Below are 26,131 nucleotides of genomic sequence, written 5' to 3'. Positions count from 1 at the left end.
GCAGCACGGCCCCGTGCTTCCACCCGGGTGGTGCATTGACATTAATGATCCTGTTCTTCTTTCGTACGACCCGTACTTCCGGTCGCATGCAGCAGCTGCAGAGGCAGCAGCGGCGCCACTCTTCAGCGCAAAGGAGGGCCGCTATTACGCTGACCGCGCGTTGCCGCTGTGCCGCACCGGGGCCCACTCGCTCACGTCCCATCCACCTGCAGCAGTGTGTGTGGAGGGGGAGGGGGTGGGCAGTTGGATGCAGGCGCGCCGCGTCGTGGCGCAGCGCCGCTTTAAGGCTGGTGAAGTTGTCGCGATGGATGTGTCGGAGCTTACCGTGGTGGAGGATTCACTCGTTTGGCGCTTTTTTCCCCCACCATCGGAAACGTACACGACGCGGGGGAGGAATACGAAAACGAAGAGGAACACCACCAACAACGATAACAGAGGCAGCAATAATGGCAGTCACGTGAGCCACAGAACGTCTCCTGCGCTGGTGGCTGCTGCACGCCAGATTGTGCTTCGCGCCCACGCAATGCAAAGCGGTGAGGCGGCACTTGTTGAGACTGGCTATGCTCAGTTCCTCGCCTCACTACTGCTGTTGTGGGGAGACATGGAGCTGTTGCCTACCTATGCAGAAACTAGAGAGGCTTTGGCACGATTGACGTCGTCTGAGAATGTGCCTCCTGCTACGCGAATTAAGGCACTTCGTGTTTCTCAAAGTGCTGAGCAAATGATTGAAAAGTGGTGTGCAGCGGCAGCAGACGAGCCGAACCCTTTTTTAGGTCCACTACATCGAACTGCTCTGCTGCTTCTTCAGTGTGTCCCACCGGCGCTACTGTCATGCGAAAGCAAGGATGCAGCCAGGCCTGGTGGCTGTATGTCGCTGAATTCAGGCGCTGAGCTCGTGATGCCTCACTACGGCTTTATCCGAAGAATGCAGCTGCACCGTCCGGCTCGCCTCACACAGCTGCTGTTGGCCTTCTCGCGTTACTCCACTTCTGTTCAGGTGCCCGACCTCCCAATGCGGAGTGGTTTCTTTCCGTTCCTGCGTCTTCTTCCCCATGAGTGCCGTCCGAACTGTTTTGTCATGTTCCTCGACTCGCCGGCATCACATTGCTATGGTGAGGCAGGTCACTTTGACTACAACACGACAGGCACACGCATCGACGACGAGGTGGGCGTGAAGCCAGTGCTGCCATGGGGGTTCCCATGCTCAGATCGTGTTTTTCTTCCGTCTGTGGCGGTTCTGGTCGCATGCCGCGATATTGAGCCCGGGGAGTCTTTTTCTCGCAGCCTGTTCCATTCAGCGTACATGACGCAGCCGCAGCGGTCGCGGCTTTCACGAGAGCTGTACGGTGTTTCGTGCTGCTGCCGCTGGTGCTCGCAAGAGGCTGATACTGCGCGCGGGTTCCGCTGCCCGCAGTGCCCGCGGGACTGTGGTGTTATTTGCCCCACTGGCGATGGCAGCCGCCTAATGGAGTGGGCGTGCATGCAGTGCGGCTATCGCCCCGACGTGGGCGAGGTGGAGCGCTGCCTAGACGAGGAGAAGGAACTGGGCACTGTAAAGGCTGACAAGACAATCGGGTTGGTGCGTCTGCTACAGGCGAAGCGTATGCACTACAGCCATGCGATTGTGTTCCACAAGGTTGATGTATGGTGCCAACAGGCATGGCAGGACCGGGACGCGTCCATGTGCTTGGAGTACCTCGACCTGATGCAGAAGAGTGTGCACCGCGTACTGGACCCGTGCGACCCGCAGTTGGCGCAGGTGCACGAGTTTACCGCGCAGATAAATCACGCGGTTGGCTCCGCTCATACGGCACGGTACGAGTATTTCCTGGCACTGCAGATCCGCCTGCGTGCTGGCATGCGTTACGCGCACTGGACGCGCAAGACGTGGTTCATGGCGGCGGAGAAGCCCCTCACAGAGTTTTTGGACAGCGTCTGAGCAATTCAATGACGAAGGGAGGGTGGTGAAGGAATCAACCGTAAGTGGGGGATGCTATATCGAAGTTTCTGCGCTTGGTATGGATGTATTAATAGATAGCTGTGAGCAGGCACTACCTTCTTGCTGCATTCCGACTTCATTGTTACTATGCTCTTGCTTTTTTTTTTTCTCGTTGTCGCACTACTGTGGAACCCCACTGAACACGAAACAAAACAAAACAGTGCTTTAGGGTGTGTGTGCATGCCACCAAAGGCGGGCCGGCCCGGCCTGAAGAAGGCGGCCAAGGCGCCGCCGCCGTGTGACCCTGTCGCAGAGCTCAGCAGCCTTGAGGCCATCCACACCACGCTGACGCAGGCGCAGGAGCTGCGCAACTACTACCAAGTGGAGCGCGACAAGGTGAATTCGTACTGGGAGGTGACGAAGGCGGAGGTGGAGAACCACCGCTACGCCGTCCTCAATGCCGAGGCGGGGTTAGAGGAGATGGAGCGCGCCCACCAGGTGGAGATGAAGGTGTACAAGCAGAAAGTGCGCCACCTGCTATATGAGCACAAGACAAAGGTGAAGTTGTGCAAGGAGGAGAGCGACCGTCTCTTGAAGGAGGCAGAGGAGCGGCACCAGAAACAAATGAGCGACATCCGCGCAAAGCTGGTGGAGCAGGGCAAGCAAATTGAAGAGGCGGCGGGGAACCACGAGATGCGGATTGAAGAGCAGCGTGACTCCCACCATTACATGGTCGCCGTCACCAAGAAGCAGAGCCACGAGAAGGACATTGCGCGCCAACAGGCCATGTATGACGCAAAGCTCAAGTCGCTGCGCGATGAGTTGGAGCTTCGGCGCCGCGCAGAAATACACGAGGTGGAGGAGCGGAAGAATGAACACATCAATGCCCTCATTCGGCAGCACGAGACGAAGTTTCAAGAGATGAAGACATACTACAACCAGATCACCACCAACAATCTCGAGATCATCCAGTCCCTCAAGGAGGAGATTGCGCAGATGAAAAAGAACGACGAACACAACGAGTCGTTGATGTATGACATTGACCGCGAGAATCAGAACCTTGTGACGCCACTCGAAGAGGCGCAGCGCGAGGTGGCGGAACTGCAACAGAGCCGCAAGCAGTATGAAAATGACAAGCGCAGTCTCGGCATGACCCGCGCAAAACTCCGCTCGCTGCGCGAGGAGATATGGCGTCTGCGGGAGGAGCACAATACACTCGAGGAGCGCTACGCCAATGTGCACCAGGACCGCGAGGAGCTCAAGGCGAAGTTCGGGTCCGCACTTCAGCAGGCGATGGGGGTAGTGGAGGAGCGCAACGAGGTGCTGCAGCAGAAACTGATTGAGTCACACGCACTCGTGGAGGAGCGTGACGCGCAGCTTGATGGCGTACTGCACGCGATGAATCTTGAGCCTACTGCACTTGAATTCATCGCGACGGAGGTGGACCGCACACTAGAGCAGAAGAACCAAATGATTAAGGACCTCCACTTTGAACTGAAGAAGGGGGAAAAACTGTTCAACGCCACTCTCCTTGAGCTAGAGCGGCGCTGCCAGGCGGTGAACATTCCGCCACTTTCCCATGAGAGCTTCACTGTGTAGACTGTTTGCTTGTGGCTACACCACACGAGTGATGGATGATGTACAATTGTTGCCCCACTCGGCGCTGTGTGAAAGAGGGGCATGTGGCGTTTGTGGTTCGCATTTCACTGTTCCATCCTGTTTTTTTTTTTGTGTGGTGTCTTTTAGACTTGTGCAGCTGCTGCTGCTGCTGCTGACGTGGCCGTGGTGCTGTTCCCTCATCGTCACGCCCCGAAACTTCGCTCTCCCTCTCTTTTTATTCCGTTGACTCCCCCACCGAACGCCCTGCGGCGCCGCCAGCGGGTGACGCCCACCACACCGTGGCGCACATTTCACAAAAAAAAAAACAAAAGAGGTAAGGGGGGCGAAGAAGCGCAAAGGAATTAATCAAAAAGAGGTGAGGAAGTTGGTTCGACAAGACAGTGAGTTTTATGGCGAGTATGAGCCAGCAGGAACACTTGGGTGTCATCTGCGTGGATGTTAGCGAGTTGCTGAAGGAACATGCGCGCCTCAAGGTTGAGAGGCGCGACAACATGCTGCTCTACAACGGCTCGTACCTCATCACGGACCCTTTGCCGCCTGCCACGCCACGCGCGTCATCAACAGCAGGCGGGCGCACGCCGTCGACGTTACCGTCGCCACACAGGCCCTCCACTTTTCGAGTAAAGTCCTTGAATAAGAGACGAAGTAGGTCGAGGGACAAAGGCCGCGTCACGCAAAAAAGCCGCAGTCGCAGTCGCAGTGGCAGCAGCAACAACCCCAACAAGCAATGTAGCGAAAACTCTAGTAGTGAACACATGCCCACTCCCGAACCACCGGTAGGGTCGTCGCCCAGCACCACTGCAAATGGATACAGTAGCACGATCCTAGTGCAGAGGTCGATACTGCCGACGCTGAACGAGGCGAGCGGAGCTGGTGGCTCCTGCACGACAGGGTGGCAGGGCGACGCGCGCCTCTACACGCCGCTAGGTGACATTGACGACGGGAGTTCGCAGCAAACGTCAAGGGCGTCGCGCGATTCTCGTCGGGTAGTGCTGTTGGAGGATTCTGTTGACGGTACTTCAGTGGCGGAGGCACAACAGCAGCCGCAACAACAACCCAGTGAATGTGAGTCTCCGCTGTCAGAGGGTGCTGCACGTGCGCTTAGGTCTGTCATGGCGTCGATGCAGCAACGCATTTGGGCCAAGGCTCAGCGCGTGAATGAGCCACTGTCGGGGGATGGATCCGATGGCGTGACTCTTACTCATGGTGACAATGACGGTAGAAGCAGCAGTATGACTGGAAGCGGTTACGCAGAGCCTGCCCCCTTGGCGATGATCGGCACACTGGGGGTTGCATCCCTTCCCTCTACACCAGATGCGTGGGGGGACCCGCGAAAGTTTAACAGCAGTGGGGAAACAGTGGCAGCACCGCGGCGTCGCGTAGCTAACACAGAGCGAGCTGCAACACGCCCGAACCGACTGCGCGATGCGCGTGGGACAGAGCGGATGGTGCTGTTGGGCATCGTGCCGTCGCTGCCTAAACCTGTCCCTCCGAAGCCGCTTCCCTCAGCGCGTGGTGGCTTTCTTGCGACGCTTCCACCCGCGTTTCGGAGGGTCGCGCGGAATGGCACGGCGCCTACAAATAGGCCTAAACGGTTCTGAGCAATTTGGGCTTTGCATGTAAACGAACACGAAAGTGACAAGACAAGTATATATATATATATATAGTCGATGGGCGCAATACAAATTACTTCTTTCATGGGTGCATATGTTAAAAAAAAAAAAATGTGCATTTGGTTTGCTTTATTTGTCGGAGAATGCCCTTCTCGGCTCCTTTCTGCATTTTCTTCTTGTGGGCTTCTGTAGGCAAGGTGAGTTGTTACGGTGGTGAGGCTTATAAAAGTATATATATATTTTGGTGGGCGGTGCGCCACCTCACGTGCCGTGTAGGATTGAAAATAGGAGGAGGAGGAACACAACGCTTAGATTTCGCGTTTTCCCTTTCTCAGTCACTCATTCTCTCTTTTGCGTCTGCACAGGTGGCGCAAAACCAACAACAAAACTACGCACTTTTATCTACGCATCTATTCAGACGTTAAAAGCCGCCGACGCAATCGAACACATTGACCGGTAAGGAAAAATGGATCTTTTCGCTGGCCTCAACCGATCGGCGCAGTCTCGCCAGCGCAGCGGTACGCACCGTGACCATTCCTCCGTCTCGAGCGTGGCTAGCCGTCCCGCGCGGCGTTTGCAGCAGCGGAGGGGAGGGGCGGAACAGCTTGAGACGACACCGGCAGAGGATATGCACCTCTTCACTCAGTGTGTGGAGCAGGTACAACGCCAACTTAAATCGAGCATCAACTCTCCCAGCGTACTCTACACATTGGCATCGTACTACACGCGGGAGGAGCCGTACGTGGAGGGGCGGCCCTTTTGCGTCTCACTCAGCTATGCAACGTTTCTCTTTCACATTCAGATGGCACGTGTGAATGAGGGCGAGGTGCACCTGTACGTGCAGCTGATTAGCGCTATTTTGTCGCAGATCTCCGACGACGCGCGGCTCACGCATCCCTTCGTGCTCCGCGTGCTGCGCGACGCCGTTTTCGGGCTTCCGTCACCGACTTGTGTTGGCGGGGCACACTGCGTTGCGTTGGTGCCACCGCTGCAGTACCGCGCCTTTGCGTTCCTCGCAACTACGCTCGTCGACGTTGGAGTTGTGCCGGTAGATATTCTCTACCAATGGCAGGATAAGCTGGAGTCACTCTGCAGTGCTCAGTCGCCGATGGTGGCTAACCGAGCACTCACTCTGCTGGTGCACACTGTCGGGAGCGTGCGCATGGACGAGCAGATCAAGGCGCTACAGTACGTTTTGAAGACGAAGCCGCGCCGAATGAATGTGGACTTCCTGTTGGCATGTTACGAGCGGCTCAAGCGAGCCGTGCCAGAGGTGATTCATGGTCCCAGCTATGGACGTGCTTTGTCTATTCACTGTAGCGAGTTGTTCCTGCGCTTTCGCTCACCAATTCGTCGTGAGTATGTGGAGCGTTTCCTTTATCCAAGTCTGAGCAATGCCGATATGCAGTCCTTTGTCCAAATTCCCGCAACACGACGTCACCTTTGTGGAGAGTTGCTGCGTCAGTGTACACCTGGTATGAGCGTTGCCAGTCCATACTACCTTTGCCTGTGCGCTATTATGCAGTGGGCGTTTGAGGAAGAGATGGAGGGTGCGGTGGAGGTTGTGGAGCTAATCAACTGCCAGATGCCACACGCCGCCTACTTTGTCGCTACCCTGGCTATAGACACACGTATGTCTGTTTCCATGCTTGCAAAGATGGTCATCGCGCTTGTGCGTGGTGCCGGGCTCGCCATGACGGGAAGGGAAGTGTCTGACAACGTTGCCTCTGTCCTGCAGAACCGCACGAGTGTGTACAATGTGCTGTTCCTGCTGCGCGAGGTGGTGCGTAATTGCTCGGTTACGGCCTCGCGGAGGGCAGCAGACATGCTCAAGGCGCTCCGCATTGCTGTTCCCGCAAAAACCGTGGAGACACTGGGAAAACTTGCGATGGAGGCATTTGATGATATCAGCGAGGCCGTTGTTGATCCGCAGCTCTTATGCGCTGAACTGGCTATGGTGCTGCACCAGCTTCACATTGAGGAGGCCATGGATGCTGCGGTGTCGCACCTGCGTGATGTGACAGCGGTGTGCATATTCTGCGGCATGGGCCGCGGCGCCTCGCCGCTTTGCAGCGTGAACGGTACAATGCACATGACAGGACAGGCATCTGTCAGCCGTGTCCTCACGACACTCGCAGAGTGCGCTGGAATGCCGTCTGTAGAGACAAAGCTCATTCAGCTACTGCGTGACCCCGTGCTGCAGATGGATAGTGCTGTGCACTTTTTACTGTTCCACATCCTTGCACACGCTGGACAGCATCGCAACGCACTATTCGTCGTGGTGGAGCCATACATCCGCAGCACCCTCACAACATTGGTGAATGCCGACAGAGTATCTGCAACTGGCTTGGTGACAAGCCAACAAAAGGCCAACGTCCTTATGTTGCACGTAAAGCTTGTCATTCTCCTCTCCAACGCGATGGATCCTTCGTACCTTGAGAGCATCCTTCGTGTGTTCTGTGAAGTTCGCCTGCGCAGCAACCACGACGCATTGGCGCTTTGGTACATGGCCAACTTGCTCCTGCGGCAAGGGAAAGGTAACGTGGAGCTGCTTCCAACCGATCCGGCAGAAAACAACTACTGCGTTGAGTACCCCAATTGTGCCCCCACATGCAATACAACCGCCGATAATGCGCAGTTACTGCTGAAGATCATAGATAGATCCCACAGCTTCAGTGATGAGATGCGCAGGCTTGTGGGGTGCTGTGTATGTAAGCTCATTCAAGACTTTAACGTTCAGGCGCCGAATATAATTGGTTCACTACTGACACCCTTTGGCTTCGTTCCTGTGGGATTGCAGGCACTCAGCGATTACGCATTGCCGGTTGGACCCAGCAGCACTTTCTGGTCCTTCTTTGTGCACCAAATGAAGTCATCCGCGCCGAGTCGCACTGCTTTTATGTCGGCGCTCGCAAAGTCCATGTCGCAGCGCTTCCGCATCACCACACCGGCCGACGCGGTTGCTGTTGACGGGAAGGAGGTGACAGGACATCTCTTTGCAGTGATGATGTACGAGGCAATGAAGCGCAACCCGCCACTGGCCCGCGTCGTGCTGCACATGATTTCGCAGTGGGTCAAGCAACCGCAACACCCACCTGGCAGGTTTGTCTGCCTCGTGTATATTTGCTCACAGCTGCTTACCGTCGTGGCACGGCGTGGCATTGGCTCTGCGGCGGTCGAGGTGGCCACGGAAACGAGGCAGGACACGAGTCAGTTCGCCGATGCCGTTGCGAAGGCGACAAAGGTGGTCCACGCGCAGTTGCCGCGTCTCGCCAAGCTGGGGCCGTTAGTGCGCGAGGAAAACTCAGAGTTCTACCAGGTGGTGCACCGCCTCCATCAGAAGGCAAAACGCGTTGTGGAGGAGGCGAGTGGTGAGTCCTGCGAGGAGAGTTCTTTGATATTCGATGATGACAATGCAGTGCTCGCTGATAGCGTGCACGACGCGAGTGATGTGGGTGGAATGTACTCCCTTGACACACTGCAGCAGCCAGGTGACAATAGTGTCTTTGAAGAATACATGGATGCGGCAGCGGACGCCGAGCCTCCTGCTCCACCTGTCACGCTGCAGCAGCATCAGCAGCAACAACAACAACAACAGCAGCAGCAGCAGCAGCAGCAGCAGGAGTACCGTCAACAGGAAAAAGTGCAACATGAACAACAGAAACAACAACAACAAGAACGGGAACAGAATCAACTTCTTCAACGGAATGAATTACCGGAAGCAAGTCTGGTATCGCGTGCTCACAAGTTGTCGATTTCCTCCAAACAAAATCAGAGTACAATGACATCGCCGGCGAACAGTGTGGGCTCGGGGCGGGGGAGGCGGCCGCGTGAGGTTTCTTTCGTCTCTGTCGATAACACAGATGTTGCAAACGTAAGCACGGAGGGAGAGTACAGCAGCGCACCGCCTCTTCCCATCGCACAAACAATTTACAGCGGCCGTGCCAAGAAGAACATAGTTGAACAGGAAGAAGAAGGAACAGATGAGGTGCGTTCTCAGTCACGTGGAGTGCAGACAAGTCCACAAGAACGGCAGGTACTATTACGTTCTCGTGGCATAGAGATATCGCCGAGAATGCCACAGATGAGTTCATCAACTGCCAACACCAGGGAAGTGGGAAATAAAACGCCACAGCAGCACGTGACCAGGACACCAGTCGCTAGAGTTTCTACTCCTGTTGATGGTGATGCTGGTGTTGACGACGCCACGTGGCGTGAGCCAGACCTCGACGAGGTGATGGGTGACGAGGAACCTATAGAAAAACTTGCACTGCCGCTGCTGCAGGCTTCACAGCTTCACGTGGAGGGTGTTGCCGTGCCCTCAGGCCTCGTCCTGGAGTATTTGGCAACCCATCAGGGAACCAAGTCTGTCCTCCATGAGTTGCAGCAGCTCGAAAGAGAGTTCTACACCACACGCGCGTATGATGCTGCCGCCGCTGCAGCAGCAGGTATGAACCAGTACCATGTGCCTCACCAGGATCCTGTACAAACCACTGTGGCCCCACCACACACTACCATTCTACCCGTAACGGTTGAAGGAAGGCCGAACAACTACAGTGTTCCACATTCGACTCATGCTCAGGCCCCCAGCAAAACGGTAATGGCGCGTCTAAACATGATACAGACAGTTGACAGACAGACACAGCGCGAGGTGCAAGCCTCCCACCGCAGTGAGAACGAATCGTCTACTAGTAAGAAGAGGCGGGTTGAAGATGAAACTGGCGTGGAAGGACTGCGCTCTGCCGTACCGCAAACCCCGGCACAGCGTCCGGGCGGCGGTGTGCAGTTCTTCTTGCAGCAGAATGCCGCCTCTGTCATGAAAGACCTGAACGGCATGCGAGGACAGGTGGAGGCCATGGCAGCTGTTGCCACTCCCAACCGTGGCAAAAGCGGCGGCGTCGTGCCGCTCAACCAGACAACACCTTACGGTCAGGTGGTGCTGCCGCAGTGCTTTGTGGAGCAGAAGAACGACACCGCTGTGCGTGAGATTCGCCAAGTGATGGGCACGCACAATGCCAACGATAATCGCTTATCGACCGGCGGTCGGCGGAAGATTCGTGGCAGTGGGGGTGTGGGCGGCGATTCGGAGAACAGCGCGGCGTGGTGGACAGAGGTAAGTTCGGCTCCCATGCCAAAGTACGCTACGGATCCGCAGTACTCCATGGAACTGTTTTAGAATAGAGCGGCAATTCCGGGTATATATATATGTGACTAGATGCACAAGAATGGGGCTGTGGTTCATGTACCTCCATTTTTTATTCACTCGTCGTGATGACGGAGAGAAAATAGACACACAAACAAACACACACACACACACACACACGCGATCGCACTCGCGTTTTTTTTTTCTGTCTTGGCTGTACTGCCTTGTATGGTAATTGCCGCATTCACGTCCCCTTTTGCTGACTTTTCTTTTGTAATTTTTGTGTAAACTTCGACGACATTCTTGTTTTTCTACAGATGGCGGGAGAGTTGCCGTGGGTTGCCTCGTCCATTCCCGTTGCTGGTTCGATTGTTTCCGATGCAGCAACATCAATAGGGAGTATGCGCGCCACGGAAGGGGTGATCCGCAGGGGCGGGAGGGTCATGCTGACGCTCTCCCTGACCCTTTTGTGGTGCGTCTCCTTTGGCTGCACGGAGGTAATAGCATCGGCGGCGCCGATGGACACCTACTCAATTCTGTGCACCTGTCGCTGCTGTTACCAGGGCGGCTGTAGTCCGATGCCGAACATCACCTGGGTGGTGAATTCATGCGACGAGTGTAGTACGGCGATCTGTAATGAGCACATACGAAGTAAGGAGGTGCGCATGGAGACAGCGCGTCTTTTTGAGGGCATCGAGAGCGATGAGCCCTTTCCGAGCAGTGATGGCACCATTCACGAGTGCAAGGTGATCTCCGTCTTGGAAGCGGCAACCTGTACCAGCAGGAATTGCAAGCGCACCACAACAATTAGGGCTGAGTGCTACAACCGAGATGCCCCGCTCATTAAGCACTTCATCATCACCTTTGTGGGAATTACAGCTGTAGCGATAGTCTTTGGTCTCCTTAAGAACCACATTCCCGCCTTCCAGGGTCTTAATGAGAAGTACTTTAATTACTGACACACCGAGACAGGGGGAGGGAGGAAGTTACGCCTCGAATGTACACACACCGCCGCAAGTTCTCATGCAACTTCCACCAACTATAGTAGGTGCGTGTTTGTGTGAGTGGGTGTGGCGACCTATTCCTGCCTTCACTTTGCCACGACCGGGCAGTTGAAGGGGGAAAGAGCGAGCGAGAGGATGGTGAGGAAGCAGAAGCCGAGAGAAATTGAGCGGGAAAGAACCAAAATGGACGATGGTGCTTGACTTATATATACTAAAAAGAAAAAAGAAAGAAAGAACCTCAGGAAAAAAAAAATGTTTCGAATTTTTCAACGCCACTGACGCCCATTTGTGTTTCATTGTGCCATCACCGGAATCATTGATGCTCGTTGCTTTTTTTCTGCCATGCTTTGTTGTCTCCCTGTAAGCCGAGCCGCCGCGAAGGGAGAAAAAAAAACCAGAAGGGTTGCCTTGAAGCGCAAAAAAGAAGAAAAAAAGAACGGGTGACACGACAGGGAGAACGTGAAAGAAGAGATAAGACGTAACATAGAGACTGTGAGACCTTCTACTAGCACCACACCCAGCCATGCAGCGGTATTTGATGAATACGTCCTATCTTCAGGACCAGCTGAAGGAGCTTCACACACTCCACAAGAAGACGGTCACAGATTATGGTGAGCTGGTGGAGAATCTTTTCAAGGAGTGTGCCATTCTTTGCGATGTTATACCCAGCTACAAGATCTCAGCAACGCTGGATGAGGAGGATGGTGGTCAGGGAGGACGCAAGCAGAAGGAGGTGTATCAAGTACAGAAGCTCGAGCATGAGGTTCTGACGCAGTACGAACACTTTCTGCAGTTGCTTCGTAGGTTGCAGCGGAAGTCCCACCCCGAGCAGCAGGCGCTTGGAAGCCGCCTTTGCGCTCAGTTGGTCAGTCATGCTTCGGAATTTAACCATGCGGATAAGCTGCTGACACTGGCTGTGGAGTTTGCCAATGCGAAGGCAACGCGAGTTGCGCAGCCGGCGTTGACTGCCCTCTCGGAACTCCTTGATGGGCAAATGGTGTCAGATGCCACGGAAAGCATCGTATCGGCCATGCTGAACATTGTACGTAAGCAGAGCTATGCGATGAACCCGAAACTGCTGAATATCCTTCTGCATGTCCGGGTGGCGTTAGTAGACATGCATCGCCGCGACCTGACGGAAGAGAAGGCCAAAAATAAGCGACTCAAAAAAGAGGATAAGGAATTAGCCCGTCAGTTACAGAAGAGTAAGGCACGACGGGATCGTGCTGAGATTGCTGTAAAGCAGGGTCGTATTCTGCACCGCATTTTTGTGATCTACCTCCGCGTCATTGAGGCATCCAAGTCGTGCTCGCAGCAGCACCAGACGAGAATCCTCGCACCAACGCTAGAGGGTTTGGTGAAGTTTGCACCTCTTGTGAACGTGGAGCTGTACCACGACCTTCTGGCCGCCCTGAAGGACCTTGTCAACGACGAGGAGACCTCTGTCACGACAAAATTGCATGCACTTGTGGCAGTCGCATCGCTCGCGCAACGGGACGCCACGACTACCGCCGGTGACTGGCGCGTGGACCTCAGCTACTTTCACGAGGTGCTGTTCCGCTGCCTGCTGCAGGCACTCGACATCCCAAAGTGCGAATCAGCAAAGAAGCCCGAGGCGCCTGACGAGGATGGTGACGTTGACGACGCGGCTTCGCAAGGTTCGACATCGTCTGCCGGTTCACTCTCTTCGCAGGCGTTCTCCATCGCGAACTCCATGGCGCAGGCAAACTTTGTGCAGTCAAATGCGTCAAAGGAATGGACATTTCATGTGGGATTGGTGCTTCGCGCTGTTGACCTACTGGTGCTGACGCAAAAGCATCTTCCTGTTGCGCGTGTGACTGCTATTGTGCGGCGCATTGCGCAGGCGATCCCATCGTGCCCACCGCACATTGGTTTGGCTCTGCTCGCGCTGAACCACCGCCTCATGTTGCGCTACCCAGCGGTGGGAGGCATCGTCATTGGCGGCAGTGACAACGTCATCACCGGTCACGGTGCATACAACCCAGAGGCCCTACAGACAGCTTCGGCGAATGCCGACAGCAGCTTCACATGGGAGGTGAGCTTGTTAACGAAGAGCTACCATCCCACACTGAGACATGTCGCGGAGGTGTTCTGCCGCCACTTCCACAAGTTGTCGAAACACACGCAAGGGGAGGCGCCGGTCGTGACGAAGCAGCTTGACGCACTCGGCCCATACGAAGTGATGGAGTCATACGACCCGTCGATGGGGGAGCTGCGGCCACCGCCGCCGCTGCCGGAGGTGATGCGGCGCAAGAAGGGCGCGGCGAAGCGAGACAGAAACGGCGTGACCCGGACGCGCACGGAGGACGTGGATGCCGCAGGGGAGGGGGCAGCGTGAGCCGTCACGCCTTCTTCACTGCAGCCGCATTGTGTACAAGCGTCTGACCGTGTTTGGTGTTGGAGCTGAAAAACGCGAGGTGCTATTGAGGTGCATATGGGTGTAAGAAGGTGATGTGCTCCTGTGTTGTTTCTAAACGTGCTAACAAACACACAACGGAGAGTTAAGGCGAACCGAGAGCAGTGAAATATTCCTTCCCCCCTTCTCCTCAGAGACAAGGGAGGGAAGGAACTAACGACAACAAAAAAGAAACACGATTGACTAAGACACCCCCAGTATAAACCAAAAATCAAAGTAATCGATGACTCTGGAGATATGTGGGTACTTGAAGTTTTTTTTTTGCTCGTTTTGGTTTCTTCTTTGGTTGCTTTCTAATTCGTCCGGTGAGGTATCACATGCGCATTTGCATACCTGTTGCATACACACACACACACACACACACAAATATCCTTTTACAAATATCAAAGCGAACGTATTCATTGAGTCGGAGAGTTCTGCAAAGAAGCTATTGAATTCATGATAGAATCAGCAATGAGCGATACAGTGCTGCGCCTCGAACCATACGAATATGCCCACATCACCAATGAAAATAGCAATACAACAGAGGCCGTCGTGGGCCCGCAGACACGTACACTACTCTCCGATGAGAGAATTACAAAACCCAGAACACCATTTCATGTTTTGCCACGTGGGTACTACTGCTGTATTGAGAATCCGCACATGCGGGCTGAAGACGGTGTCACACCTGTTATCGACAGCTATGGCCAGGTGAAGGTGCGTTTCGGCGAGCGTGAAATACGTTACGATGTTCCGGCGTTCCCGCTGTATCCAGAGGAGAAGCTTATGTTAATGCATCCCATGATAGTCCTCCGCCAGGATGAAGCTGTTGTGGTGCGTGCTCTGCGTGACTTTACGTCCGTCGACGGCGTGAGACGTGTTGAAGGGGAACACTATTTGTTCACTGGACCCGGTACGTACCGTCCACGTGTTGAAGAGGAGGTGGAGGAGCAGCGCCGCGCTGTGGTCATTGAGCCAGGACACGCTATTTGGCTGCGAGCGTTGGAAAGCTTCACGGACGACGACGGAAATTTGCGACAGAGGGGTGAGGAGTATTTACGCACACAGCCTGGGTCGTATTTCTGCCATGTCGCAGAGGGGTGTGTGAAGCATGTTGCTCCGCAGAGGTTGCTGCCAGACGATGGGCTACATGTTGAGGTGTTGCAACGGTTTGTGGATACAAGGGAGCACGCGAAGGGTGAGGAGCGCCACGCCGGGAATGTGTACGTTCTCACACACGAAGAGTGCCCTTTGTTTGTGCTGCACCCTTACGAGAAGATTGTTCGAAATGTGAAGAAGCTGCATGTCGGGAAGAAACAGTACGCCGTTGTGGTGGGTGCTGGGGAGTGCCAACGCCGGATTGTAACCGACGCTTCATTCTACCTGCAGGTGGGCGAGACGCTCGAAGGGGGCGCAATCCACAATAGCTACATCCTTAACGAAGCACAGGCTCTGTTGCTGAAGGCGTTAGAGGATTTTGAGGACACCGATGTGGAGCCACCTTTGAAGCGGCATGGTGGGGATTTATGGTTGCTGCGGGGCCCTCGGGAGTACGTTCCAAACGCTTTTGTTAGCATATGTCAAAGCACAGGTAACAGAGATGTGCGAGAGCGTATCATACTGACAGACGGAGAAGGAATTTACGTGCGCAACATTGCCACTGGTGCTGTTCGGGCTGTAAATGGCCCCGCCGCGTACATGCTCGAAGCCTTTGAAGAACTGTGGGAGAAAACGCTGCCACTCGATGTAGAGTGGTGCCTCGAGCAGCAGAGATTATCTCCCGAGACGAGTATTATGACACATACACCCAACGTGCCTTTTCCCGACCGATTGGAGGGTGAAACACACAGAACTGTTATGTACAGGGTCCCTCATAGGAGTGTGACACAGGTGTGCAACTACCGGGCTCTGACAACACGCACCATCTTTGGTCCCGAGCGTGTTCTCCTTGAGCCTGATGAGGAGTTCACGGTTGTCTGTCTCTCTGGCTCCCCGTGGGATCCGGCAAACCCTAACAAGTGCCTCCCCAAGGAGCCGAATCGTATCAAAGCACTTCACCTCTTCCTTGGCCCATCTAACATGACAGACATTGTGCACGTTGAAACGCGCGACCACGCCCAACTTGCCTTACAGCTCTGTTATGCATGGTACTTTGACGTCACTCCGGGTGACGAGGTGGCGGCGCGAAAGTGTTTTGCTTTCGGAGACTTTGTAGGTGACACGTGCTCTTTTATTGCGGGTCGCATCCGTGCTGCAGTTGCAACTTTACCATTTCAACAATTCCACAAGAATAATGCCAAATTGATGCAGCAGGCGGTGTTCGGTGTAGATCCTGAAACGGGAAATGCAGAGGAGGAATTGCGCTTTACGTCAAACAATTTGGTTGTGACATCTGTTGATACGCAGCGAATGGAGGTTCTCGACTCACGGACACGTGAGGGCCTGCAAAAATCAGTGAAAATCGCAATTGAAATCACGACACAGGCACAGGAATCAAGTGCACAGGAAATTGCCTTGACACGTGAGCAAGAGTCTAGTGCTTTGCTAGAGAGGCAAAAGATGCACGACCAGGTGGCAAATGAAACGCAACGAAGAGTGTTGCTTGAGGCTGAGGCACGAAGTCTTGCGATGGTGAGTTCAGGCCGATTGAGGTCCGTTGCTGATGCTGCGGCAAAGGCGGCTGGTGTAGAGTACGAAGCTACTATGCAAGCTGCACTCCTTCGTGCTGAGAAGGACTCTCTTATGGGCAGTGTATCGGCTGAAGTGGAGCGGAAGAAGAGAGCATTGCAGTATGAATATGAAGTTCAGCGAGCGGAATTGGCCCACACACTAGAACGAGAGCTTGCTGGCATTGAGAACGATACGTTCGCTGCGGTGATGAAGTATATCGGCCCTGAAACCCTGCAGGAAATGGCAAAGGCAGGGCCAGAATTGCAGGCCAAGTTGCTGGAGACTCTCGGGCTGGAGGGTTACCTGGTCATGGACGGCAGCACACCCGTCAATCTCTTCAGGACGGCCGCAGAAATGACCGCCTCTTCACCGTCACCGTCTGCGTGACGAGAAGAAAGAACATGCTTCGCGTTCGACTTTCAGTTGACATATGTCTCTTCCTCAATCTTATCTAGTTTCGTTCGCTGCGCACACACGCATATATATATATATATATGATTGTGGTTGGCTGCGTGGTTATACAGTCACCTCCGCACCGCTGCGCTTGGCAAATACTTGCCATGAAACAAAATAGGACAAAAAAAAGAAACTTTATAAGAGGCATATTCAATACCATGAATTGAGTTGTATCATGCTTTTGGTTTTTATTATTCGATTTTTTTTGTATTTCTGTTTTTGTATTGTTATTTTGCCCTGTGTGGTAGTATAGGAAGAAAGCACGCATTACAGAGCGGTTGCCGAGTTGTAGGAGCCTGCGAGAAGCACACCGCGTAGAGGAAGCCACAAAGGGGGGGGTAGCGTCGATGTTTCAACTAACCGCCGTCTCGCTGAGGAATCTCAACTCATGGTATGCGAAGGGCACCATGCGTGGCGGAGTGCCGCGCATCTACTATGCATGGATGCGTCCCGGAAGCTTCACACGGCGCCGCTTCGAAAAGATGCGTAACCCTTTTGTGGATTTAGAGACAGGGACTTCGCTCTACTTCCGCGATACTCGTGACTCTGCCGAGGCGGTGGCCCACGCGGCGGATGCCAAGGGCCTAAAGGGAATGGACAACGCAATTGACTTGTACAATGAGTACCGTATTGTGCCAGACCTTTACCCAGAGGGTTTTCAGTGGAAACATAAATTGAACACCGAGTACAACCAGTGGCGCTCCAACACATGGCTGACATCTGATCTCATCCCACAGGAGCATCGGGGACGATTTTTGTGCAATTTTCAACTAAACATTGTTGCGTATGACATGCGTGTAGTGAAGTTTAGTCCAAAGGATCACCGACAGTGGATCTATTGCGTCCTGTACATTGGAAGCGGTAAGGGTATTGCCGGATGGGGTCGTGCTGTTGCTCCTAGTACACAGGAAGCGAAAAAAGAGGCTATTAAAGAGGCATTCTCTAATATTATCGCAGTAGACTTGGAGCAGGAAGGCCCAATGTACCCTGTGCGTGTGAATGCGGACGGTGCGCGGGTGTTGCTGTACCCTGCTAAACGCATTGTAGCCAATTTTCGCGTTGCAGATATCCTTTGCGCCTTTGGTTTTCAACACGCAGGGTGCCGGATAAATCTGAAAGCGACGAACAATCCCAAGGCTCCAACTCACACTGTGGAGGGTGTCTTTGAAGCGGTTAAGGCCCTTCGAAGCGTGAGTGAGATTGCGGCAAGCCGTGGCAAGGTGCCGCACTCACTGATTTATAATATCTACCCTTATCTGGAAGAAATTCGCCGTCGCAAAGGTATGATGGCGATGCACCCGCCGGGGAAGGATGGGTTGCTTATGCCGGACCGTGTTGTTGACAACCGCCTTCCTGATCACCTGAAGAAAGGATACTACGATGATGTCTACTGGAGAGACTTCTTTGCTGGCAGCAAGGAACATTTAAGTGAGCCACGAATGGGACTTCGTGGTGACGAGATGCGGCAGCGACTTGAGGAGGCTCAGTCTCGCCCAGCGCCATCAACAACGACAGGACCAGGGCGCCGTACTTTGGAGGATGTGTTGAAACGATTAGGGAAGACGACGAAGGACCTGGGCTCGATCCCTGTAGTGAACCCGCGGCTGGACGTCAAACTGCCGACGCACGTCAAGCGCAACTACCCCCTCCACTGACGTGGAGGGATGGCGGAAGCGGGGAAGTAGCATACTGGGAGAGGAGGAAGGAAGCCCCGCGTGCGATCACATACATACCAGGAGTGAGAGGAAGTGAGTGGGGGTAGCGCTCTGGAAGAGGCGAATTGACTCCCATATCTTTACTCTGTGTTGATAAAGAGAGGTGCTCGATTTCTACTGCTTTTTCGCCTTTTCTCTTTTGTGTTCTCCTCTTCATCTTTTTTTTTGCGTTTGGATTTTATTTTTTCCCTTGGCATGCGGTAGTTGTTGCAACGTCAAGGGCACGTGAGGCGCAAAAAGGGAGGGAGGGCGTAGGCGATGACGAAAACAAAAGCCGTCAAGGAGAAGCACCAGGAGGCGCGGCCGTACGTTCAGCCAAACCAGAGCGTTGGGACCGATCTGCTGGACAATGAAGAGAAGAAGGACGCTACCTTCACGTCACTTGGCTTGTGCGAGGAGCTCGTCAGCGCCTGCACTGAAGCGGGATGGCGCCACCCGACACGCATTCAAGCGGCGACAATTCCTGTTACAGCTGAAGGGCGTGACATCATCGGTGTGGCCCAGACAGGCAGTGGCAAGACAGGGGCATATGTGCTTCCCCTCGTCAACTGGCTCCTGACGCAATCAAAGGTGCCGTACCTCTCTGTTCTCGTGATGGTGCCGACCCGTGAGCTAGCGCAGCAGGTAACAGCGCAGTTTGTGATGCTAGGCCGCAGTGTCGGGCTGCGTGTGGCGACGTTGGTTGGAGGCGCAGACATGGTTGACCAGGCATGTGAGCTGAGCAGGCGCCCGCACGTCGTGGTTGGCACACCTGGACGCATTAAAGATCACCTGAACAACACGAAGGGCTTTCAGCTTGTCAAGCTTCATGCGCTGGTCCTGGACGAGGCGGACAAAATGCTCGATATGGACTACGAGAAGGAAATTGATGCAATTCTGGAGCATTTGCCGCACAATCGTCAGACACTTCTATTCTCTGCCACACTCAACACGAAAATTGATCGACTGCAGAAGGCCTCACTGAATGACCCCGTCTTACTAGAGGTACATCGGAAGAACACGACAGTTGACACACTGAAACAGTATTACATTTTTGCTCCATTTGCGCAAATGCCACCGTACCTTCACTTGTACTTGACACGAGAAACCGGCAATCATATTCTTATTTTCTGTCGTAGTGCTGCACTGGTGCACCGTCTTACACTCATGCTTCGTGTTTTAGGCCATCAGGCACTGCCGTTGATGGGGCGCATGGACCAAACCAACCGTAACATTGCCCTGTCGAAGTTCAAGGAGGGTAAAGTGCGTATTCTCGTGTGCACCGATGTGGCGCAGCGCGGTTTGGATATTCCACACACCGATGTTGTTGTGAACTTTGCCCTTCCCGATCGTGTGGAGGACTACATCCACCGAGTGGGACGTACTGCACGTGCGGGCGCTCAGGGCAAAGCTGTAAACCTCATCAGTCAGTACGACATTGTGTTGCTTCAAAAGGTGGAGGCGGCCACTGGTGTGAAGTGTGTGGAGTGGCCCATTGCGGATGGCGATGTGGCGGCGGTGCTGCAGCGTGTTGAAGATGCGGAGCAGGAGGCGATAAAAGAGATTCGTGAGAATGAGCAGAAAACAAAGTTTGAGAAGGAGGAACGCCAGTTGACGACTGCGAAGAAGGCGAAGCGTGAGCGGGGTGATGACGACATGGGCCATGACGACGCCAAGCACGGAAAAGCGGATTTTTCTACATTGCGTCTGCGCCGCGAGCACGAGTCGGTGTTCAAGATGACGAAGAAGGAGCAGCATAAGACGCTCTGGGCGAAGCGCCGTGAAATGCGGAAGCAGACCAAATCGTGATAGCTGCATGCCAACCACAGTAAGCGAGCAAGCGAGAGGGAGAGTCTGTGTGTTTGTGGTGGAGGCGGTTTTTTTAGTCGTATAAGTGCTTAATGCGTTTTTTTTTCTTGAAATAAGGAAAAAAGATGGCCCTTCTTTGGTGTCTGATTCTTTTGAGGGCCATTTTTTGTTTTTTTTTCTTTCGGGTGTGTCATGCCCGTGGTGCTTGGATGCATGCTGTTGTCACACCTCACCACTTTTTTCTTCTCTTGCATATATAGGCGACTGGGACCTCGTATGGGTGTTCAAGAGCATCTCTCTTTCTCTCTGTGGTGTCTCGCTGTGGGGGGACGTGCATGAAGGTTGTACTGTATGATGCAGGCGCTGCTGCACCCAGGCGACACAGTGAACAATTCTGACGGAGGCAGCAGAAAGGGGTGTGCTGTACCTGATGGCTTGGGTGGAAAGGATCCACTGAGCTGCCTCACGCGTGAGTTGGTGCCGTATGCATCTCATTATTGCGAAGAGAATGTGTACAAACTCACAGAGAAGCTTTACGCAGATTGCGGGCTGCCTGGAGATGATGTCTTTGTGGTTTTTGTGAGCAACACGAGCAAACAGGTGCCTATTTGGATGCAGCGCTTGAGTGGCGGTGACGCGGACAACCCGGTGGTGTGGGACTACCATGTCTTTGCTTTCGTTGCCACTGCAATAACAACAACAACAACGATACACAATGGATGGGTGTATGATTCTGACACTCTCCTGCCGTACCCGTGCCCGGCGAAACAATATGTGCTGGAATCATTCCGCCCGCAGGTGCTGCTGCGCGACAAGTACCAGCAGATGTTTCGCGTCGTCCCGGGCAGGATGTTTTTGGCGCACTTCTCCTCTGACCGCTCACACATGAAAGATGTAACATCGGGGGGCGGAAGTTTGCCGCCCCCGCCGTGGCCGCCGATTCGCGGTGCACAGGCCGCCAGCGCCATGGAGTTGCCGAAGTATTGGCGCATGGACGTGGGTGACGCGTCTGAGACAGCGGTGGATAGTATTGGAACTGTGATGGATCTTGTGGCATTTGCGGCCTTCGTAGGCGCCAAGTGACACGCTGCACGTTTTTGTGCGTGACGCGAGATTCTAAAAGTCGACAGAACTTTTGTGTTGCTTTGACATTGCGTTGATTCATGCAAGTCTTTTGTAGCCGTCAGAGAAGGTATGTGGGAAGTGGGAAGTGGGAAGATGGCTGGGTGGACCTTCCTGTGTTCAGGCTTGTGGTGAATTTATAGTCTATGGCTGAGCCTTTTTCCATATTTCGCCACTGCAGTCCATTGTTCATTGGCTGCGCTTTCATTGTTTATGTCGTGGCTCTGATCGTATCCTATTCGTTTGCGGTTACTTTTCCTTTTGCTGTCCCCTTTGCATATCTCTCTTTCTCTCTCTCTCTCTCTNTCTATATATATATATATATATATATATATCATGAAGGAACGAAAAAGGACACGTTTGTGTACGTGTGCGTGTGTGGTGACTGAGGAAGACACGGCCGTGCTGATCATGTCCGGGGAGAATGAAGGAGGTCCATCCTCGACCATCAGGAAGAAACGGCTGCGCCACCACCGCTCAAAGAGAAAGTCAGACACCGATGCGACGGAGGTGGAGGTAGCAGAAGACGATGGTGGCAACACGCAGCTGCTGGAGGGGAATGTCGAATACGAGACAGAGGTGCAGTCCTCCGATACTCCAACAGCGGCGACGAAGCACAACGGTGATGAGGCTTCCGAAAGGCGACCCAAGAAACGCCGCGCAGAGGCACCACCGAGAGAGGAGGAGTATGAAGATGCCCAGGAGCAGCAAGGGAAGGGGAACGAAGCGCAGATAAAGTCAAGCAAAAGTGATGGTGCAGGCACCGGGAACGTGAAGAAGCGGGAGAAGATCCCCTTTGTGTCTGACTATAAGGCGCTGAAGCTGAACCCACACATCATTAGCGCCCTCGAGGGGGATTTCAAGTTCGAGAAGCTGACGGGCATTCAAGGCCGCTGCATTCCTGTCGCCCTTGCCGGCCGCGATCTGCTTGCTGAGGCGAAAACAGGCTCTGGTAAGACGCTCGCATTTTTGATTCCAATTGTGGAGATCATTGCGAGGTCTGGGTTTAGGCCAAAGAACGGCACGGCTGCCGTCATTATTGGCCCGACGCGCGAGCTATGCCTGCAGATTGAGGGTGTGCTGCTTAAGCTGCTCAAGCACTTCAACGGATCCATCACATTTCTTTGCTGCATCGGTGGTCAGAGCCGCAACCAGGAGGCATTCAAGCTCGTGAGTGGCACGATGATTGTGATGGCGACGCCTGGCCGTCTGCTCGATCACCTGAAACTCACCAGCGACTGGCTAACAAAGAACCTGCTTGCACTGGCCGTGGATGAGGCGGATCGCGTACTGGACAATGGTTTCGAGGAGGACATGCGTGAGATTGTCTCGCTTCTGCCGAAGCAGCGGCAGACGTTTCTCTTCTCTGCAACGCAGACGACACGGGTGGAGCAACTCGCTCGCATCTCCTTCTATCGCCAGCCGCTCTTCATTTCGATGAAGCGGCGCGAGGACAAGGCGACGGTTGACACACTCGAACAGGGGTATGTCATGTGCCCGTCTGAGCAGCGGCTGCTTGTGTTGTACCACTTTGTCAAGCGTAATATGAAGAAGAAAATGATCGTCTTCTTCAGCAGCCGAAACGCCGTCAGCTTTCACTGTGAACTTTTTAACTACATCGACATCCCGTGTGTGGCGTTTCATGGGAAACAAAAACAGCATCAACGTTCTGCAACATACGTGCAGTTCTGTAATGCGCCCAGTGGTGTGCTGTTTACTACAGATGTTGCCGCCCGTGGTCTTGACATACCGCAGGTGGATTGGATCGTGCAGTTCGACCCACCCGATGATCCAGTGAAGTATGTGCATCGTGTAGGTCGTACAGCACGTGCTGGGCGCTGCGGTAATGCCCTCATGTTCTTGCTTCCACAGGAAAAACTCTTTCTAAAATACCTTTACGATGATGCGCATGTCACAGTCAATGAATACGTCTTTGACCTCAGCAAGGTGAATGATAAGGTGACCGAGCAGCTGGAGCAGCTCGTTAACGCCAACTACTACCTGCGCACCTCCGCCCGCCAGGCCTACGAGGGCTACCTCCTCAGCTACAGCAGCTCGCAGCTGAAGAATGTGTTCAACATCCACAATCTGGATTTGGCTGCTGTGGCGAAGGGATTCGCGTTGAGTGAGCCGCCGCCGCTGAAGCTGGATCTCTCGCAGTCCGCAGCACACATGAGTAAAAAGTCACGCCATGAGTTTCGACGCATGAAGGAATCGAAAGACACAAAGCGGCAGGCGGTAAATGAGCAAACATTGAAAAAGCGCCACACGAACATTAGCGGCGAATGGTAAATATACAATGGTTGCTTACGAAGGCACGCAGCACCACCGCCACCAGCAACAACAACAAGAACAACAACAGGAGCAGGAGTGTTGACGTATTGATAATATGCCCAACAGGTACGATTAAGACATCAGGGAGGGGTATTGGGGACGGCCTGCGACTGCGTGTGGCTAGTGTGTGGCATGCTGGCACGTGAGATGCTTCCCCCCGATGTGACGTTTTTGGTTTTTGCATTGTATGCATGACCCATGCATGGAGTAAGGTAGGTCTTGTCTCTCCTTGCATTTTGGTACACGCCTTTTTTTGCCTTCTGTTTGTGTTTTTTTTTTTCTTTGGTTATGCGCTGAAGGTGTAGGGGTGGGTGGGAAGACGATAGAGCTTCACACACCGTCATAACCACCTCAAGCCGACTGACCTGCAGGACGGCGACGAACACACAGGGGGAGGAAGAGGACGAGCATCCGTAGAGGAACAGCTGCAGGTCACTCTAGCAGTGCCCATTCGTCTCCTCCTCTCTCGCGTCGTGCGGCGTCTTGATGCGGCGTACGCACGGCAAGCGAACGAAGGCGGAAAGGAGCATCAGTCCGGTGCAGCGGAGGTCTCGACGCCGCGCGGAGGCGCGCGGGAGCGATGCAGCAGCGGAGGTGAAGGATGAGGAGGAGCTGCAGCAGCGTGGGTTCGCCCACCTGAGAGGAGAAGGAGGCATCAACGCGTCGCTGCAAAGACAACAACCTCAGCAGAAGCACCAGCAATGGACAGCGGTGACCCCGTCGCCGGTGTCCATTCCAACGTCGGCACCTTTAGCTGATGGTGATGCAGTGTTCGCATCGCCACGTACTTCGCGTTCAGTGACGCGTGGGTTTTCCCATTTGCGGGATTCCATCTCCTTCGTGTTGCCGCAAATACGCGGTGACGTGCGTGCGGCTAGCAGCAGCCCACGCGGAAGCATTATTTTGCCAGTCTCCACACCCCCACCCGTGCCCGCCTCACGTGGCAGCTTATCCTCATCACACTCAGAGCGCGATAACCGAGCTCAGCAGCAGCAGCAACAGCAACAGCAACAGTACTATCTACCCCCTCAACGCCTTCCCCCTCATCGACATCACCGTAACGGTAGCAACCAAAGTTTTCTTAGCACGCGCAGCGCGATTGAATACCTCAACAGTACCGGATCGCTTGGGGAGATTATTTCTTCGCGTGGGAGCCTGCGCTCGAGCCAGGCGACGGCCTCACACAACTCTGTATCCCATTCGACATTAGGTCCGCTGGAACTCTCTCCCATCCTGAAGGAGGAGAAGCGCCAGCGAAGAAGACGCGGTGGTGGTGGTGGTGGTGAAGGCAATAGAAGTGGTGGCGGTGATGGTGGGCCCTCTACGCGCCGCCCACTCCTTAAGGGACTGCCGATAGAAGTGCCAGCGGCTCTGGCGAATTCCGTCGCGGCGGAGGAGCAACAGTCGCGGAGAGAGACGCTGGAGGAGTTACATCGCTCACTGGCGCGCTGTTCACGCGGGGCGACTATTGTTGCCCTCACGTTATTCTTTATCGCGATGTGGGGCGTTTTGGCGGCACCACTTATGTTGCGTTTGGAGGGTCCCGAGGATGTCTTGGTGCGACACTACGTCGACACGGTGTCGGAACTGCAGTTCATCTACGGGGTGCCGCACATGTCTCTCAACAGTAACGAGACAAGACGACTGTATCTTCGTCTGTTAAGTGAGACACTTGAGCGTTTCGAGAGGGCCACCTCACATCTGAAGCCTGGTGTTGACTTCAATGCACAGGTGTTGTACTATAAACGAATGATTAAGGCATACCAGACTATTCGACATCGAGCGCAATTGTACGCGCGTAGTCGCAACCGCAGTCGCGTGCGTCAGTACGTGCTTGACCCCTTACGTGATGCTTGGCATTACGGACTGCTGCGGCATGGTGTTGCACCAACACTGCGGGATGTTTTCTGGGAGCCATCATTATCACGCATGTGGGCGCGAATGAAGGACAGTGTGGTTTGTCTCCGCCAGGATGAGAAGATGCCATGCCCCACACTGGCGTACCTGCAGGAGAGGCAACAAGAGGAGGAAGAGGAGGGGATTGAGACAACCCCTGTTGACATGGATGACACTGTACAGGGGCAAAGACACCTGCATATGCGAGAGGTTTGGCGTCTACAGCGTCTGCTGGAATATGTGAAGAGGAGCTACCGCCAGAGCAGCCGTGAATACAACCATCTCTTCTCCGGCGATGACACTGGTGCAGTGATATCGTGAGGTTGGTGTTTCTCTCTTTTGGTGCTGGGGGGAGTGAGGGGGAAGTGGAGAGGAATGAGCTGGCCGTTTAAAACGCGAGCCGTGATGCATGATT

At 54.2% G+C, this 26,131-nt stretch overlaps 12 protein-coding genes across 12 annotated transcripts; all 12 read left to right on the top strand.

Annotated features, from left to right (window-relative positions):
• Positions 1–247: 247 nt before the first annotated feature.
• On the top strand, positions 248–1,939 carry DQ04_01451120 (hypothetical protein; the record flags this gene model as incomplete). Its single annotated transcript, XM_009310753.1, has 1 exon — positions 248–1,939. One exon carries the CDS (start codon positions 248–250, stop codon positions 1,937–1,939), a length of 1,692 nt encoding a protein of 563 aa, XP_009309028.1.
• A 240-nt stretch (positions 1,940–2,179) lies between these two features.
• On the top strand, positions 2,180–3,538 carry DQ04_01451110 (T-lymphocyte triggering factor; the record flags this gene model as incomplete). Its single annotated transcript, XM_009310752.1, has 1 exon — positions 2,180–3,538. The coding sequence occupies one exon, from the start codon at positions 2,180–2,182 to the stop codon at positions 3,536–3,538; it is 1,359 nt and encodes a 452-aa protein (XP_009309027.1).
• Positions 3,539–3,948: 410 nt separating this feature from the next.
• Positions 3,949–5,160, top strand: DQ04_01451100 (hypothetical protein; the record flags this gene model as incomplete). The annotated part of the gene is made up of 1 exon (XM_009310751.1): positions 3,949–5,160. The coding sequence occupies one exon, from the start codon at positions 3,949–3,951 to the stop codon at positions 5,158–5,160; it is 1,212 nt and encodes a 403-aa protein (XP_009309026.1).
• Positions 5,161–5,638: 478 nt separating this feature from the next.
• DQ04_01451090 (hypothetical protein) lies at positions 5,639–10,348 on the top strand (the record flags this gene model as incomplete). The annotated part of the gene is made up of 1 exon (XM_009310750.1): positions 5,639–10,348. The coding sequence occupies one exon, from the start codon at positions 5,639–5,641 to the stop codon at positions 10,346–10,348; it is 4,710 nt and encodes a 1,569-aa protein (XP_009309025.1).
• A 368-nt stretch (positions 10,349–10,716) lies between these two features.
• DQ04_01451080 (endochitinase) lies at positions 10,717–11,274 on the top strand (the record flags this gene model as incomplete). The annotated part of the gene is made up of 1 exon (XM_009310749.1): positions 10,717–11,274. The coding sequence occupies one exon, from the start codon at positions 10,717–10,719 to the stop codon at positions 11,272–11,274; it is 558 nt and encodes a 185-aa protein (XP_009309024.1).
• A 568-nt stretch (positions 11,275–11,842) lies between these two features.
• On the top strand, positions 11,843–13,678 carry DQ04_01451070 (putative condensin subunit 1; the record flags this gene model as incomplete). The annotated part of the gene is made up of 1 exon (XM_009310748.1): positions 11,843–13,678. The coding sequence occupies one exon, from the start codon at positions 11,843–11,845 to the stop codon at positions 13,676–13,678; it is 1,836 nt and encodes a 611-aa protein (XP_009309023.1).
• A 516-nt stretch (positions 13,679–14,194) lies between these two features.
• On the top strand, positions 14,195–16,792 carry DQ04_01451060 (major vault protein; the record flags this gene model as incomplete). The annotated part of the gene is made up of 1 exon (XM_009310747.1): positions 14,195–16,792. One exon carries the CDS (start codon positions 14,195–14,197, stop codon positions 16,790–16,792), a length of 2,598 nt encoding a protein of 865 aa, XP_009309022.1.
• A 416-nt stretch (positions 16,793–17,208) lies between these two features.
• On the top strand, positions 17,209–18,516 carry DQ04_01451050 (putative dynein heavy chain; the record flags this gene model as incomplete). Its single annotated transcript, XM_009310746.1, has 1 exon — positions 17,209–18,516. The coding sequence occupies one exon, from the start codon at positions 17,209–17,211 to the stop codon at positions 18,514–18,516; it is 1,308 nt and encodes a 435-aa protein (XP_009309021.1).
• A 318-nt stretch (positions 18,517–18,834) lies between these two features.
• Positions 18,835–20,364, top strand: DQ04_01451040 (ATP-dependent DEAD/H RNA helicase; the record flags this gene model as incomplete). Its single annotated transcript, XM_009310745.1, has 1 exon — positions 18,835–20,364. The coding sequence occupies one exon, from the start codon at positions 18,835–18,837 to the stop codon at positions 20,362–20,364; it is 1,530 nt and encodes a 509-aa protein (XP_009309020.1).
• A 351-nt stretch (positions 20,365–20,715) lies between these two features.
• Positions 20,716–21,447, top strand: DQ04_01451030 (putative DREV methyltransferase; the record flags this gene model as incomplete). The annotated part of the gene is made up of 1 exon (XM_009310744.1): positions 20,716–21,447. One exon carries the CDS (start codon positions 20,716–20,718, stop codon positions 21,445–21,447), a length of 732 nt encoding a protein of 243 aa, XP_009309019.1.
• A 450-nt stretch (positions 21,448–21,897) lies between these two features.
• On the top strand, positions 21,898–23,778 carry DQ04_01451020 (putative ATP-dependent RNA helicase; the record flags this gene model as incomplete). Its single annotated transcript, XM_009310743.1, has 1 exon — positions 21,898–23,778. The coding sequence occupies one exon, from the start codon at positions 21,898–21,900 to the stop codon at positions 23,776–23,778; it is 1,881 nt and encodes a 626-aa protein (XP_009309018.1).
• A 528-nt stretch (positions 23,779–24,306) lies between these two features.
• Positions 24,307–26,037, top strand: DQ04_01451010 (hypothetical protein; the record flags this gene model as incomplete). The annotated part of the gene is made up of 1 exon (XM_009310742.1): positions 24,307–26,037. One exon carries the CDS (start codon positions 24,307–24,309, stop codon positions 26,035–26,037), a length of 1,731 nt encoding a protein of 576 aa, XP_009309017.1.
• Between the last annotated feature and the right edge of the window lie 94 nt (positions 26,038–26,131).

This window comes from Trypanosoma grayi (assembly GCF_000691245.1).
Source record: "Trypanosoma grayi strain ANR4 Tgr_145_V1, whole genome shotgun sequence".
In the NCBI taxonomy this organism is placed as follows: domain Eukaryota; phylum Euglenozoa; class Kinetoplastea; order Trypanosomatida; family Trypanosomatidae; genus Trypanosoma; species Trypanosoma grayi.
This window is presented reverse-complemented; position numbering and strand designations above follow the sequence as displayed.